General features: G+C 39.8%; 2 protein-coding genes across 2 annotated transcripts in view; one reads left to right on the top strand and one right to left on the bottom strand.

The window, feature by feature from the left end:
• Positions 1–4,335: 4,335 nt before the first annotated feature.
• LOC128359996 (complement C1q-like protein 2) overlaps positions 4,336–17,484 on the top strand; it is a 63,185-nt gene continuing 50,036 nt past the window's right edge. Inside the window, exons 1-7 of the mRNA XM_053320309.1 lie at positions 4,336–4,652; positions 5,368–5,389; positions 5,523–5,585; positions 5,685–5,726; positions 5,813–5,875; positions 5,979–6,107; positions 7,688–8,122. Of these exons, the coding sequence (XP_053176284.1) occupies positions 4,392–4,652; positions 5,368–5,389; positions 5,523–5,585; positions 5,685–5,726; positions 5,813–5,875; positions 5,979–6,107; positions 7,688–7,968 (861 nt within the window). The 5' untranslated portion in view covers positions 4,336–4,391 and the 3' untranslated portion in view covers positions 7,969–8,122. The remainder of the gene's footprint in view (positions 4,653–5,367; positions 5,390–5,522; positions 5,586–5,684; positions 5,727–5,812; positions 5,876–5,978; positions 6,108–7,687; positions 8,123–17,484) is intronic.
• Positions 9,822–11,157, bottom strand: LOC128361007 (complement C1q-like protein 2). The gene is made up of 3 exons (XM_053321577.1): positions 11,089–11,157; positions 10,857–10,985; positions 9,822–10,262 (listed from the first exon to the last, which is right to left on the bottom strand). Exons 1-3 carry the CDS (start codon positions 11,144–11,146, stop codon positions 9,982–9,984), a joined length of 468 nt encoding a protein of 155 aa, XP_053177552.1. The 5' UTR covers positions 11,147–11,157; the 3' UTR covers positions 9,822–9,981.

The raw sequence follows: 17,484 nt of genomic DNA, 5'->3' as shown, positions 1-17,484 counted from the left end.
GTGCTGTCTCTGACTTTAATTTGGGGATATTTAAACCTGAGTCTGGGAAAACCAACACATACACACAAAAAGATCAGACACTGAAATCCCATTTATCAACTCATTAGTTCAAATGATGATCTGATGATAATCCAGCATTAAAGGATAGCTTCACAATTGTTCATGTCTGTTTTAAAACAGCAGTCAGGTGCTTATATGAAGACTGAAAGAGGTTTCCTTCACTGAAATCATTCCTCCTTTTCATGCTGGCTTATATTATTACTGGACTATACGCCGTTAGACAAACATGTTCTTACTAGATGTCTGTCTGATGGTGTTGTCACTAAATTTAAAGAAATAATTCCATCAGTACTGAACTCAATACCATGTCTCAATACAACCGAGATGACTTATTCTGACTTTAGTCCCCCCCAGATTGACTGTGTTGTTGATAGTGCTGCAGACTCACTGAGAAAAACTCTGAACTCCATCGCCCCTCTAAAAAAGAAGGTAATTAAACAACAGAGAACAGCTCCATGGTACAATTCCCAAACCAGACAATTAAAGCAAACTTCACGAAAATTAGAAAGACTATGGCGTTCTACTAAATCAGAAGAATCTCACTTAGCCTGGCAAAACAGTCTTAAAGCATATAAGAAGGCCCTCCGTAACGCCAGAGTCGCCTACTACTCATCACTGATAGAGGAGAATAAAAACAGTCCAAGGTTTCTTTTCAGTACTCTGGCTAAACTGACAAAGAGCCACAATACTACTGATCCATGTATTCCTTTAACTCTCAGTAGTGATGACTTCATGAGTTTCTTTAATGATAAAATTGTAACCATTAGGGACAAAATCAATCACCTCTTGCCCTCAATAAACTCTGATTCATCTTCTAACACAGAATACCGAGACATCGCTGTTAAACCTGATACTTTAGACTGCTTCTCTCCAGTCAACCTTACAGAATTAACTTCAATGATTACTTCATCCAAACCATCAACCTGTCTCTTAGACCCGATTCCAACTAGGCTGCTCAAGGAAGTATTCCCCTCAGTTAGCACTTCCTTGTTAGATATGATTAATCTGTCTTTGGTGACAGGTTATGTACCACAGTCCTTTAAGGTAGCTGTAATTAAACCACTTCTTAAAAAGCCTACTCTTGATTCAGAGGTTCTAGCCAACTATAGGCCGATATCGAACCTTCCCTTTCTCTCTAAGATCCTTAAGAAAGCAGTTGCTAATCAGCTGTGTAACTTTCTCCATAGTAACAGTTTATTTGAGGATTTTCAGTCTGGATTTAGAGCTCATCATAGCACAGAGACTGCACTGGTAAAAGTTACAAATGACCTTTTAACTTCATCAGACAATGGACTTCTCTCTGTTCTCATCCTGTTAGACCTTAGTGCTGCCTTTGATACTATTGATCATCAAATCCTGTTGCAGAGACTTGAACATTTAATTGGCATTAAAGAAACCGCATTGAAATGGTTTAAATCATATCTATCTGATAGATTTCAGTTTGTAAATGTTCATGATAAATCCTCCATGCAAACAAAAGTTAGATATGGTGTTCCTCAAGGCTCAGTGCTTGGACCAATACTATTCTCCCTATATATGCTTCCTTTAGGAAACATTATCCGGAATCACTCAATAAATTTTCATTGTTATGCAGATGATACTCAATTATACCTATCAATAAAGCCTAATGAAACTAACCAATTATCTAAACTACAAAAATGCATTAAGGACATAAAGGCCTGGATGACCTGTAACTTCCTGTTATTAAACTCAGAAAAAACTGAAGTCATTGTGCTTGGCCCTAAACTCCTTAGAAATTCACTATCAAACGACATAATTACTCTGGATGGTATTACTCTGGCCTCCAGCAGCACTGTAAGGAACCTAGGAGTTATATTTGATCAGGATCTGTCCTTTAACTCCCACATAAAACAAATTTCAAGGACTGCCTTCTTTCATCTGCGTAATATTGCAAAAATTAGACATATCCTGTCTCAAAATGATGCTGAGAAACTAGTCCATGCATTTGTTACTTCTAGGCTGGACTACTGCAATTCATTATTATCAGGCTGTCCTAACAAGTCTCTAAAGACTCTCCAGCTGGTCCAGAATGCAGCTGCCCGTGTTCTGACAAAAACTAGAAAGAGAGATCATATTACTCCCATCTTGGCTTCACTGCATTGGCTTCCCGTAAAATTCAGAATAGAATTCAAAATCCTTCTCCTCACCTTCAAAGCTCTCAATGGTCAGGCCCCATCATATCTCAAAGAACTGATAGTACCTTATGTACCTACTAGAAGACTGCGCTCCCAGCATGCAGGTCTACTTGTGGTTCCTAATATCTCTAAAAGTAGAACAGGAGGTAGAGCCTTCAGCTATCAGGCTCCTCTCCTGTGGAACCATCTTCCAGATTTGGTCCGGGGGGCAGACACCCTCCCTACATTTAAGAGTAGGCTAAAAACTTTCCTTTTTGATAAAGCTTATAGTTAGGGCTCTTTGAGCTCTTAACTTATGCTGCCATAGGCTTAGATTGCCGGGGGACCCCCACCCCCATGATGCACCGGGCCTCTCTCTCCTCCTCCTCCCTCTCTCTCTCTCTCTCTCTATCTATCTATATCCATTAACACTTATGTTCTATTAATGTATTCAATAACCTAAACTTCTTCCCCGGAGTTGTCTTTCTGGTTTCTGGTTTCTGGCTCTGCTTTCTCGTCCTACAGGTAATCTGGGCCTGTAGACGTCCGGCTGACGGATTCCAGTCCCGGACCATCTGGCTCCATTGTTGATTTTCATTGTGCCTCTCTCCTCTATCCTTCCTTTCTCTCCTCTCTACCCCAACCGGTCGAGGCAGATGTCCGCCCACTTCTGAGTCTGGTTCTGCCTGAGGTTTCTTCCTGTTAAAAGGGAGTTTTTTCTTGCCACTGTTGCTCATGTGGGAATGTTGGGTCTCTTTAAAAGTTAAAACCTGAAGAGTTCGGTTTAGAACCTGCTCTATGTGTAAAGTGCCTTGAGATAACTTTGTTGTGATTTGGCGCTATACAAATAAAGATTGATTGATTGATTGATTGATTGATTGATTATAAAATATCTTCTTCAAATTTGCTTTTGATGAAAGTGATGAAGGACCAAAATCCAGTGTGTTCAGTGTTCACACAGTTATTTTGTGCCAAAGTACATTTAAAAGTAGATGATCAGCTTCTATTGAGCTTCAACAGTGTGAGTTATTATATCAAGTGATATCTGACACATTTACAGACACCCTCCCCTACATTTAAGAGTAGGCTTAAAACTTTCCTTTTTGATAAAGCTTATAGTTAGGGCTCTTATAGCTCTTAGCTTATGCTGCTATAGGCTTAGACTGCTGGGGGACTCCCATGATGCACTGAGCTCCTCTCTCCTCCTCCCTCTCTCTCTCTATCCATCCATCTATATCCATTAACATTCATGTTCTATTAATGCATTCAATAAGCTAAACTTCTTCCCTGGAGTTGTCTGTGCTTTCTGGTCTCACAGGTAATCTGGGCCTGTAGACGTCCGGATGACAGATTCCAGTCCCGGACCTTCAATGTACTACTCTCCTCTATCCTTCCTTTCTCTCCTCTAAACTCCAACCGGTCGAGGCAGATGTTCTCCCACTCTGAGTCTGGTTCAGAGCTTTCTTCCTGTTAAAAGGGAGTTTTTTCTTGCCACTGTTGCTCATGTGGGAATGTTGGGTCTCTTTAAAGTTAAAACCTGAAGAGTTCGGTTTAGAACCTGCTCTATGTGGAAAGAGCCTTGAGATAACTTTGCTGTGATTTGGCGCTATACAAATAAAGATTGATTGATTGATTGACAGTCTTTTTAGAGAAGATATCTACTTCATTTGAATAATTTGGATGGCTGAATGTTATGTTATGTTCATGTTTATTTCAGATGTAAATGACCAATTTCAATTGCAAAAGGAAAAAAGAAAATCAACCAAGAATGAAACAAATAAAAGAACAAACAATGACATTCTTCTGGCAGTAACTGTGCCTGAAAAGGAGCAGGATGAAGTTTAGTTTCTTTATCATCATTATTATATTTAACATCATCATCATCATCAGCTTTAAACAGTGCAGCAGAGTCTCTATGGAAAAACAAACATATGAAAACTAAAAGACTGACTTTGCTCTTATCATCTCTTTACTCTACAAACTTTCACAGCCAATGGTTTTGAAAGATTCTAACTTGTTGTTTGCTTTTAGTTCAGTGTTGAAGGATCTTTGGTGCTATTTTTGCATTCGTTATCAAAGACACCTGTTTAATTCTCATACAGCAGTTCAGTGACCTGTTTTACGTGGATATAAAGACGGGAACTGAACGAGTGGTGTCAGACTGCATCTTGCTGTCTAAAGAGGTGATATTTCACAATGAGGCGTGCTGCAGCTTTTCTGGCGTTGCTGCTCTGTCTGTACTGGACGGGGGCTCAGGGTGAGAGTGGAGGGCTGACAGGGAATGATATCACTCAGACGGAGATTCAGTCTGAGATCCTGGGTGTCAAATCAACCAGTGATCAGACCAACATCACCCCTGACATCTGGGCTGAGCTGAAGGAGCTGAGAGACATGGCCATCGAACACAGTGTGGAGCTGAGGAACAGCAAGAGCAAGATAGAGAAGCTGGAGCAGGAGAATACAGGTTCATTCACACAGTGATCAACACATTCATGCAATGTTCACATAGACATTACTTTTAGGAGTAATTTACTGCTTTTATTCCAGCCATACAGGCCAGACTGACAGCCAGTGAACACAAGAATGAAGGTAGATATTTATATTTTATATAATAATATAAAATGAATTCATGTTTCTGGTTATTTTTCTTGTCAAATTTCTTTAACATGTTTACTGATATTCATGTCTAAGATTCAAAATAAAGCTTTTACTGAAAAACTTTAAATGTATTCACAGTTTTGGAAAATGTGGTCAAAGAGCTCCAGAGAGAGAACACGGGTAAGCTACGACAATCAATAACATGTAAAAACTTTTTTTTTAATGTATGCTACCAATGATAATACATTTATTTGATATTAATGTGTTGTTCAGGATGAACCTTTGCCAGTTTTAATTTCTAAAAATGACTGAAGAGAAGTCAAAAGATATTTATCTACTTAGGAGAGATACATTCAATATGAGATTTTGAATCTGGCTGTTGATTAATTATGAATTTGATTATTAATTTTGCCTTCTAAAGATAAGAGAAGATAAGAACAAAGGTCAGTCTCCATAGTGATCATGTTAACAACTTGAAACCTGCTGACCATAAACATACTTCACAATAATATTAATGTTAAATGTGTTGACAGTGTTGGAGGCCAGAATGACCGCCAGTGAAAACGAGGTGGTGAAGCTGAAGATAGAGAGTGCAGGTAAACTGCTTATATCATTATTAAGAACAACAGCAAGGTGCAAAGTACAAAGCTAGTTTATTAGCTACACATACAAGTATTTCAAGTTCCAGTTATGTAGATTGTCTCCTAAAAATGTTGAATGTGTTCACAGATATGATGGCCAGATTGAAAATCAGTGAACATGTGATGGAGGAGCTCAAGATGGAGAACACAGGTAAACTGCAACAATCAATAAAATGTAAAAATAAAAATAAAAAATCACTGCATGCTGAACAATTATTAATCTGATTATGAATTTTGCCTTCTATTGCAGATCTTCTAGACAGAGTAACATCATTTGAAGATAAGAACAAAGGTCAGTCTCCATAGTGATCATGTTAACAACTTGAAACCTGCTGACCATAAACTTCACAATAATATTAATGTTAAATGTGTTGACAGTGTTGGAGGCCAGAATGACCGTCAGTGAAAACGAGGTGGAGGAGCTCAAGAGACAGAATGCAGGTAAACTGTTTATATCATTATTAATACAATACAATTTGTTCATCAACTGTTTATAAGTGGAGCTATTTTTTTCCTCTATGTGAATCTTCTCACATCCACACAGACCAACCAAAGGTGGCGTTCTCACTTGGTCTCACTGACAGCGGAACAATTGGACCCTTCAATACTGACATCACACTTAAGTTCAGTAAAGTCATCACCAACTTTGGTCAGGTCTACAGTCCAACTACAGGTACTCCCTCTTTCTGCTACACACACAAATGAACTATTATAATGTAATGAACTCATTTTAATTTGTTTGTTAGATGTTTAATATCTATTCATTGTTACAGCTTTCACTCCATCTTTTGTAATGACTTTTTTTCTCCACTATGGCTCCAGCTGCACACTTTTTGAGGAGGAGACATTTCTCTTTGAATTGGCCCTTTTAAGATTTCACCTATTTGACCTTTTACAGTACATCATAACAGTTTTCTTTTTTTGTGGTTTTCGTCCAGGCTGTGGAACTGTGGAACAGCTGTACACCCTCTGCAGGATCCTTGAGGGTGCATGGGAGTTTGCCAAACCAGTCCACATGTGTTTTGTGGACTTGGAGAAGGCATTCGACCGTGTCCCTCGGGGGGTCCTGTCAGGGGTTCTCCGGGAATATGGGGTACCGGACCCCCTGATAAGGGCCGTCTGTTGACCGGTGTCAGAGCTTGGTCCGCATTGCCGGTAATAAGTCGGACCTGTTTCCAGTGAGGGTTGGACTCCACCAGGGCTGCCCTTTGTCACCGATCCTGTTCATAATTTTTATGGACAGGATTTCTAGGCGCAGCCATGGTGTGGAGGGGGTCCGGTTTGATGACCTCAGGATCGGGTCACTGCTTTTTGCAGATGATGTGGTCCTGTTGGCTTCATCAGACCGTGACCTCCAACTCTCACTGGATGGGTTCGTAGCCGAGTATGAAGCGGCCGGGATGAGAATCAGCACCTCCAAATCCGAGTCCATGGTCCTCAACCGGAAAACGGTGGAGTGCACTCTGCGGGTCGGGGATGAGATCCTGCCCCAAGTGGAGGAGTTCAAGTACCTCGGGGTCTTGTTCACAAGTGAGGGAAGGATGGAGCGGGAGATCGACAGGCGGATCGGTGCGGCGTCCGCAGTAATGCGGACTCTGCACGGATCCGTCGTGGTGAAGAGAGAGCTGAGCCGAAAGGCGAAGCTCTCGATTTACCAGTCGATCTTCATTCCTACCCTCACCTCTGGTCATGAGCTTTGGGTTCCTACCCTCACCTATGGTCATGAGCTTTGGGTAGTGACCGAAAGAACAAGATCGCGGGTACAAGTGGTCGAAATGAGCTTCCTCCGTAGGGTGGCTGGGCTCTCCCTTAGAGGTAGGGTGAGAAGCTCAGTTATCCGGAGGGAGCTCAGAGTAGTTTTGTGAAACTTTTTCAAAACCTTTGCACAGACATTTACAGAGTTACAGAGAAAACACAAGAGAATGATTTGTTCTGCGAAGGCTTTGAGAGGCTTTTGCTCTGTTTTAAGATGCTCACTTATATCTCTCTGTTATATCACTTTCTATAAACCTTATGGGATGCAAACTGACTCACTGAATGTGTAACTGAGAGCTCTCAACTTTTACAGACTATACAGTCTCTGAGTAATGTGATGTTAACAAAGCAAGAGCACTGAACAACTATTCCTTCAGATTAGACAAACCCACTTACAGCAGCCTGACCAAAGTATTGAGAAGCAACAGCGTACTGAACTCAGAGAAGAGGTAGTTCAACAGCAGGAACAAGCTTCACTCATTTTCTCCTCTGTTGCAGGTCTCTTCACAGCCCCAGTCAGAGGAGCCTACTACTTCTCATTCACTACACTGGATGGCCGGAATAATGTACGGAGGGAAGTTCATCTCTATCACAATGACAAGAGAGTGTTGAACAGTCATAATTACAGTGCGCATAGCTCGGAAAGTGTTTCTAATTCACTGGTTCTTCAGCTGGAAAAGGGGGACGTGGTCTACCTGGTTTTACCTGCTGGCCAGAGTGTATACGATAGTGCCGAAGATTTTACTTCCTTTAATGGATTTCTGCTTTTTCCACTGTGAGACTCAAACATGAGAGTTGATTTACCCCCAAATGTTTGGCATAGTGTATAAACAAGTCATACAGTATTCATGTGTATATGAAAGGATGCGCATTGTTGCTGTGTTGACTTTGCTCTGCAACAAACTACATATGAAATAAAAGAATGAATATGAGGTTAAAGTGCTGTCTCTGACTTTAATTTGGGGATATTTAAACCTGAGTCTGGGAAAACCAACACATACACCATGGGTGCTCAATACGTCGATCGCGATCTACCAGTCAATCGCAAAGGTAGTTTGGGTAGATCGCATGGCATTAGAAAAATAGACGTCAGCCTATCATCCATCCCGTCACTTGATTGATATACAGGGCAGCGAGTCAGATGACATCTGACTTTTTCTGACACAGGTAAATGCACATGCGCAGACCACAGCGCTAAGTGCAGCAAAACTAACAAGTTAGATAGCGAGTTACCTCCAATTAGCCCTCGGTTTTTTCTCTTAAAATTAAGAAAGGGTATAAAAAATGAGTGGGGGAGCTGGACCAAGTAAGAAGACAAAAACTTATCACTTTCATAATGTGAATCAGAATGGGAGAGCAGCTACTGTCCGGACTATGCATCCCTGGCTGATTACATTCAGTGCAAGTCATCAGAGTAAACTCAGGTGATAACAAAAAATGTACATAGTTAATTATGTTTTGTTGTGTTGTGCAATATGGGCTCATGTGGTTATGCTAGATACATCAACATATATTGTACATATGAAGAATTCTGCAACATGCAAGAACCTGGTCAGCAATTATAGGAAGCGTTTGATTGCTGTAATAGCCAATAAAGGCTTTTCTATTGATTATTGAGAAGGGTATGAATAATTTTGGACATGCCACTTTTTGTTCAAATGTAAATAAAAACTGACAAATATTTTTTTTCCACAATGATGCCTCTTGTACATTGTCTTATTATCTTCTGGGAGACGCCTGTGTCATTTCCGGTCAAAAAACAACTTGCTGGTTGAATAAAAGTCAAAGTCAAAATTTGCCAGAGGTATGAATAATTTCGGGCTTGACTGTATATAGACACACAAACTTATATTGGGAACAGAAAACCACAACAAAATTTATTTTTTCTTCTATATATTATTAAAAAAAAAACAATGGGCAGTTTCATTTCTCTCTCTCTCTCTGTCTCTCTCTCTCTCTTCCGACTCCCGGATGATAATGATGATGGTAAATATAATAATGATGATAACAGTGGTAATAATGATGATAAAAAAAAATAAATGGTGATATAGACGGTAATGATAGTGGTGATAATATTAATGATAATATATTTCTATATACTACACAGGAACACAGGTGTAGAAATTAATGTTGATTGTGAAATAAACATGAACATAACATAACATTCAACCATCCAAATTATTCAAATGAAGTAGATATCTTCTCTAAAAAGACTGTAAATGTGTCAGATATCACTTGATATAATAACTCACACTGCTGAAGCTCAATAGAAACTGATCATCTACTTTTAAATGCACTTTGGCACAAAATAACTGTGAACACACTGGATTTTGGTCCTTCATCACTTTCATCAAAAGCACATTTGAAGAAGATATTTTATTAGCCAGCATGAAAAGGAGGAATGATTTCAGTGAAGGAAACCTCTTTCAGTCTTCATATAAGCACCTGACTGCTGTTTTTAAACAGACATGAACAATTGTGAAGCTATCCTTTAATGCTGAATTATCATCTGATCATCATTTGAACTAATGAGTTGATAAATGGGATTTCAGTGTCTGATCTTTTTGTGTGTATGTGTTGGTTTTCCCAGACTCAGGTTTAAATATCCCCAAATTAAAGTCAGAGACAGCACTTTAACCTCATATTCATTCTTTTATTTCATATGTAGTTTGTTGCAGAGCAAAGTCAACACAGCAACAATGTGCATCCTTTCATATACACATGAATACTGTATGACTTGTTTATACACTATGCCAAACATTTGGGGGTAAATCAATTCTCATGTTTGAGTCTCACAGTGGAAAAAGCAGAAATCCATTAAAGGTGGTATGATCAGCAGTATCATCGTATACACTATAGCCAGCAGGTAAAACCAGGTAGACCACATCCCCCTTTTCCAGCTGAAGAACCAGTGAATTAGAAACACTTTCCCAGCCATTTGCACTGTAATTATAACTGAACAACACACTCTTGTCATTGTGGTAGAGATAAACACGCCTCCATACGTTATTCCGGGTATCCAGTGTATTGAATGAGAAGTAGTAGGCTCCGCTGACTGGGGCTGTGAAGAGACCTGCAACAGAGGAGAAAATGAGTGAAGCTTGTTCCTGCTGTTGAACTACCTCTTCTCTAAGTTCAGTACGCTGTTGCTTCTCAATACTTTGGTCAGGATGCTGTAAGTGGGTTTGTCTAATCTGAAGGAATAGTTGTTCAGTGCTCTTGCTTTGTTAACATCACATTACTCAGAGACTGTATAGTCTGTAAAAGTTGAGAGCTCTCAGTTACACATTCAGTGAGTCAGTTTGCATCCCATAAGGTTTATAGAAAGTGATATAACAGAGAGATATAAGTGAGCACCTTAAAACAGAGCAAAAGCCTCTCAAAGCCTTCGCAGAACAATAGAGGACACAGAGAAACTCCATTAAAAGTGTTATGATGTACTGTAAAAGGTCAAATGGGTGAAATCTTAAAAGGGCCAATTCAAAGAGAAATGTCTCCTCCTCAAAAAGTGTGCAGCTGGAGCCATAGTGGAGAAAAAAAGTCATTACAAAAGATGGAGTGAAAGCTGTAACAATGAATACATATTAAAACATCTAACAAACAAATTAAAATGAGTTCATTACATTATAATAGTTCATTTGTGTGTGTAGCAGAAAGAGGTGAGTACCTGTAGATGGACTGTAGGCCTGACCAAAGTTGGTGATGACTTTACTGAACTTAAGTGTGATGTCAGTGTTGAAGGGTCCAATACGTCCTTTGTCAGTGAGACCAAGTGAGAACGCCACCTTTGGTTGGTCTGTGTGGATGTGAGAAGATTCACATAGAGGAAAAAAATAGCTCCACTTATAAACAGTTGATGAACAAATTGTATTGTATTAATAATGATATAAACAGTTTACCTGCATTCTGTCTCTTGAGCTCCTCCACCTCGTTTTCACTGATTTTCAATCTGGTCATCACATCTGTAAACACATTCAACATTTTTATTTTAAAGGAGATAATCTACATAACTGTGTAGCTAATAAACTAGCAGCTGTGTACTTTGCAGCTTACTGCTGTTCTTAAGACTGTGTAAAGTGAATTCAGACATTTTCTTCTAAACACATTAAATAGGTCATAAATGTATTTCTAAAAAAGGTGTAAAAAGCATTTCAACCATTTAGATTTGAATTGTGGAGCTAGGCTTCACAAACTGTGTTTCAAGATTTCTGTGTTCAGGATTTAGTGATTAGCATAAACCCGCCCCTGCTGCTGTAGAGGTAGAAATACATTCAGCACACACTACTACTACTACAGTCTACAGTTAGCCAGTTAGCTGAGTTAGCCACCGAGCTAGCAGCCGAGTTAGCCGCCGAGCTAGTAGCCCAGTTAGCCGCCGAGCTAGCAGCAGAAAGCTCTCAGACGTAATGTCCATGTTTCTGGTAGAGGTGGTGACTTTGATTGACAGGTGACACTTGGTAGGGGGCGGGGCTTCAGCGGACTCGGCGGGAACGCCCACAGCGTTTGGTAGCAGAGAAAAAGAGTTTTCTTCTAAACAGTCTGTAGTTTTACACAATTTTGAAGCCTAATTTCATATATTTGGCGATTTTTTCAATCATTCAAATTTGGCAGGGTGGTTAACAACACACTTTCTGTGGTATGTCAAACTCAGAACACATATTTATTCTTACTTTACACAGACTTTAATAATGATATAATCAGTTTACCTGCACTCTCTATCTTCAGCAATCACCAACACTGTCAACACATTTAACATCTCTCCTAAGTAGATAAATATGTTTTGACTTCTCTTCAGTCATTTTGGGAATTAAAACAGGCAAAGGTTCATCCTGAACAACACATTAATATCAAATAAATGTATTATCATTGGTAGCATACATAAAAAAAGAAACGTTTTTACATGTTATTGATTGTCGTAGCTTACCTGTGTTCTCTCTCTGGAGCTCTTCGACCACATTTTCCAAACCTGTGAAAACATTTAAAGTTTTTCAGTAAAAGCTTAATTTTGAATCTTAGATATGAATATCAGTAAACATGTTAAAGAAATTTGACAAGAAAAATAATCAGAAACATAAATTAATTTTATTGTATTGTATAAAATATAAATATCTATCCTTATTCTTGTATTCACTGGCTGTCAGTCTGGTCTGTATGGCTGGAATAAAAGCAATAAGTTACTCCTAAAAGTAATGTCTATGTGAACATTGCATGAATGTGTTGATCACTATGTGAATGAACCTGTATTGTCCTGCTCCAGCTTCCTCAGCTCCACACTGTGTTCGATGGCCATGTCTCTCAGCTCCTTCAGCTCAGCCCAGATGTCAGGGGTGATGTTGGTCTGATCACTGGTTGATTTGACACCCAGGATCTCAGACTGAATCTCCTTCTGAGTGATATCACTCCCTGTCAGGCCTCCACTCTCACCCTGAGCCCCCGTCCAGTACAGACAGAGCAGCAACGCCAGAAAAGCTGCAGCACGCCTCATTGTGAAATATCACCTCTTTAGACAGCAAGATGCAGTCTGACACCACTCGGTCAGTTCCCGTCTTTATATCCACGTAAAACAGGTCACTGAACTGCTGTATGAGAATTAAACAGCTGTCTTTGATAACGAATGCAGAAAGTTAGAATGATGTTCTTTCAAAACCACTGACTGTGAAAGTTTGTAGAGTGAACAGATGATAAGAACAAAGTCAGTCTTTTAGTTTTCATGTTTGTTTTTCCAGAGAGACTCTGCTGCTCTGTACAGATGTACAGGGTGTACAGATGGATCCACAGAGTGTTACTGTAGGAGTTTGTGTTTAACTCTTACATACTGTTCATTTTCTGATTCATAATTAGTCTATACACCAATTCACAGTCATAAATTCCCCGTCAGGTATTAATAAATGTCTCATCAAAACATTCACCATCACTATTTTATAGTCCAGGAGAATCTTTGAGTATGTTAGATATAAAATGATGGATGGCTGATAATGTTCTACAGCTCAACAGGACAAATCTGATATTTAGGTCATTGGTACCAGGGGCGCCAGTTTATGTTTTTGCTGGTGGGTGCTCACCGTGGTGCTTGCATGACTAGTTGCTAAATTGACGTGCGCACATTCGTCTCACACATCTAACAGCAGCGGCCGCAATAAACATACACATATGTTCTTTCCTACACACGCACACGCTTTATTTCACAAACACACACAGTCTACACACTGGTGATGCATACGAGGAGTTACTGTCAATGCAACCTAACGCAAAAGGCTCCAATGAAGAAAAAGGAAAAACAAAACCCACAATCCAGCACCACAGCCTGGACTGAATAGCAAGTGTGAATAGAACTGTCTGCACTCCGCGGTGCTGAAAGTCAGTATAGGTAAACAATAACAACATACCAGCTCATGAGCATATAGGCCACTTCATTCATTCATTAATCACAACCTTATACTGTCATTGATCACAACGGCTGATCACGCCGGTGCACGTGGGTGCTCGGCAATCTCCGTGGGTGCTCCGACCCCGAAGCACCCACAGAATCGACGCCCCTGATTGGTACTGAAGTCCAGAGAAAGAATCTCAATGAAATGAAACAGCAGGCACTGGTACTGAACCCACGTCAACAGGTTCATCTAATGCACGCTATTATTACCTGCAGGATGGACTACTGTTATACTCTGCTTTCTGCTCTCCCAAAAAACAATCTATCTAAGATTCAATTCAAGATTCAATACTTTATTCCCATGTCGACATAGTCGATTGGAATTTGTTTCGGTGAGTCTCACAAATACACCAACATTCACTCTCAGCATTCCAGGATAGAAACAAGAGCATAAATAAGATAAATGAACTCCAAGTAAGAGTAAAATAACTAGAACATAGAAAGGGACTACGGATGCAAATTAGCAGTTTTGCTATAATCTGGTATATTTACAGAGATGTCTAATATCGATATTCATCAATATGCACTGTCCCTATCCAAAAATAAAGTATTGTTATTATAGTTATTATTATTATTATTATTATTATTATTATAAAAACAGTACTAAGGCATCTGCTGAGGGAGAGCAGCAGCAGCTGAATAAAGTGGATAATGCAATAAACAATAATAATAGTTACAGTTCATTCAGAACTCAGCCACACGTGTGCTGAAGAAGACCAGAAAGAGAGCTCACATTTAAAGTCTCTGCACTGGCTTCCTGTTTGTTTCAGAGCTGGTTTTAAAATGGAGACAAATCCCTCTGTCTTCTTAAGTTTTAAGGAGGTATAAATTGGTAATATATTTAATTTAGAGGTTTAACTGCTGGACAGAAGATGTCTTCTACTAAATTGTAAAGTCTATTCAGTGTTTGTGCACTGCAGGCTTAAAGTTTCCACATCACATTTGTGTAAGTTGAATACTGGACCAGGATTGGCTGCTCATAGGTACACCCCTTAAAACTGGACTTTCTATGATCACAGAGAAACTTTCCACTTTAAGCAGATGGATGTGAAAACAACCTTCTGGTGTCAAACTGTGCCAAACACACATCATGTACATGCTATCACCATCACAGCCAATAGGTTATATAATGTGTCTGTGTTATTATACACTTGCAGGCAGGGGTGGATTGGGCACTGGGAGTACCGGGATTTTTCCCGGTGGGCCGATGGCTGCCCATTTTTATTTGTTCATTTAGTTGTTGCCATGGTAACCTCAGCCTCAGAGTGAGGCTCCCGCTGCCATGGTGGTGCAGCAGCAGGTTGAGGAAGACTCTCCACCATGTGGAAGTGGTGATACAGCAGGTGTGATCCTGCCAGCATGGTGTGGATAAACACTCATTAAATGTTCAGAACAGTAACTTAACCGTCTATGAACTTTACTTAACATAATAAATAAACTCTTCATAGTGTGGTGTGTTACAACTAGGCCTAAATCTAGTTATCATCAACGTGAGTTGGCACAGTATCTGCTCGCGGGTTCCAGTGGGCCGGTCTGGACCAAAAAGTCCAGGGCTGAATTTTTGTCCCAGTCCAGGCCTGTGAGATCATATGTGGCCTTTGAATGAAAATGAGTCTAAACAGGTTTGTTTCTTGTTTCAACCTCAGTGATTTTATAAAAAGCAGACATGACGTGTAAATAAATGATAGAAAACATTTCTTTTCTTCTTTTCTTTTGGTGTGCCCGCTGTTTCCCTGGAAGCAAAGTCCGTCAATGTGCAGACAGAGCAGGAACACGACTCCTATCATATGAACACATCGGTCACAGTGATTAACAGCAGTTATATTATTCATAGTTTAGATTTATATTCTGGCAGCAGTTTTGATCATTTGAGAGTCTGAACTTTCTTACTTTGACTTGAGTAAAGTTGAATCAGTACTTCTACTTTTACCAGTCTTTCTTTTACACAAGTATCTGAACTTCTGCTTAATATAAATACAGAATGGAAGAAGCTTTAATCACCTCTGCTGTGGAGCATTAAACCTGAAACTGAAGAGCAGAGAAAGCTACGATGGAGTATTAGGGGAAATTACCAGAATAAAGTAGTAATTTTACGTTAAAATGAGGAATGTTGAGCATCTTGTGAAGTTATACTTTGGTATCAGTTTCACAAATAAGAACATATTTAATCTTTTGGAACATCAGGATCAAATTATGACCAGTATCAGGACTCAGGAAACCACTGAGTCTGTTTAGAAGAAAGAGGAGCTGTCTGTTAGCGGTCGACTGCGAGGCGATGGCTGCTTACATCTACGAGCCGGTCATAGAACTTTATTCTGGTAATATTATGACTTTGTTCTCCTCATTCCCAACATTTGATTTATTTATTTTTCCTCTAATACTCCGTCGTAGAAAGCAGACGTGTCCTCATTCAAGCTTTAAATCATCTCTCAGATCCATGTCAGTACTGTTGAAAGACGACACACACACACACACACACACACACACACACACGTTTTTACTACCTCGTGGGGACCCCTGACTGGGTGGAGCATTGTGGGGTCCAGCTTTTCTAAAGGGTCTAGAGACATAATTTTAACTCCTAAATTCATCATAATTCTGTTTGAACAAATAAATGACTTGAAATATCAAAAACTCACATAAATTTGAAACCTGAATTTTGCCCCCCTCGTTGGGACCCGTAATGCTAACGTCTATTAGCATACGATTACCATCACTGTTGACCCTGGCACAATTCATATTCAGTATTTGAACAAATGTTGGATTGAAACCCTAACCCAGGGGGGCTAATCGCTAAGCTAATATGCTAATACAAAGCTAACATGCTAATATACACACTTAGTCAGGAAAAGGCTCCCACTGGGGAAATTTGTGCACTGCAGTACCATGTGTGACCTCTGGGGTTCACACACACAGTCAGGAAAACCAACCTTGTGGGGACCGGGCCTATCAGGAGGCTGTTTGCTACTGATTCCAATGCTCGTTCCCATGGAAACCAGGAGTCGGTCCCCACGGGGTTAGTAATACAGTTGTGTTCAAAATAATAGCAGTCCCACATCACTAGCAACTGTTTCTGTTAGAATTTCAACTTCTACACTGCAAGTAAGTTTCTAGAAGGTTTAGTAAAGGTATAGAAAACCAACAGACCCAACAGGCATGACGTGCATGCTGCTGATTCTGTGAAACTGAATCATTTACTGAAAGGGGCGTGTTCAAAAAAATAGTAGTGCTGAGTTCAATTAGTAAGGTCATTGATTATGTGGAAAAAAAAGGTGTTAAACAGGTGGCCCTTATTTAAGGATCAGTAAAATGGGTCGTTCAAGACACTGTTCAGAAGAAGAGCGTTCTTTGATTAAGAAATTAATAAAAGAGGGGACAACTTATAAAGAAGTGCAGAAAATGATATCAAACGCTTTAAAATGGCCGCCAAAACCAGAAAGGCGAGGAAGAAAAAGAAAAACGACTATTCGAATTCGATCGGAGAATAACCAAAATGGCAAAAGCTCAGCCAATGATCAGCTCCAGGAGGATCAAAGAAGGATCTAACATTGCCTGTGAGTACTGTAACAATCAGACGACGTCTATGTGAAGCCAAGCCACCGGCAAGAAGCCCCCGCAAAGTCCCATTGTTAAAAAAAAAAAAGACGTGCTGAAGCGATTACATTACATATTTGCCAAAGAACACATTGACTGGCCTAAAAAGAAATGGCGTAATATTTTGTGGACTGATGAGAGTAAGATTGTTCTTTTTGGGTCTAAGGGCCACAGACAGTTTGTCAGACGTCCTGCAAACACTGAATTCAAGCCACAGTACACAGTGAAGACGGTGAAGCATGGTGGTGCAAGCATCATGATATGGGGATGT

Source organism: Scomber japonicus, chromosome 6, assembly GCF_027409825.1.
Source record: "Scomber japonicus isolate fScoJap1 chromosome 6, fScoJap1.pri, whole genome shotgun sequence".
Taxonomy (NCBI): domain Eukaryota; kingdom Metazoa; phylum Chordata; class Actinopteri; order Scombriformes; family Scombridae; genus Scomber; species Scomber japonicus.
This window is presented reverse-complemented; position numbering and strand designations above follow the sequence as displayed.

What these genes read in the sequence shown, in the direction of transcription:
- LOC128361007 (XM_053321577.1), bottom strand. Translation starts at nt 11,146, where the DNA reads ATGACCAGATTGAAAATCAGTGAAAACGAGGTGGAGGAGCTCAAGAGA. An exon ending in GCTCAAGAGACAGAATGCAG is followed by an intron (nt 10,986 to 11,088) that starts GTAAACTGTTTA and finishes ACATCCACACAG; the next exon opens with ACCAACCAAAGGTGGCGTTC. An exon ending in GGCCTACAGTCCATCTACAG is followed by an intron (nt 10,263 to 10,856) that starts GTACTCACCTCT and finishes CCTCTGTTGCAG; the next exon opens with GTCTCTTCACAGCCCCAGTC.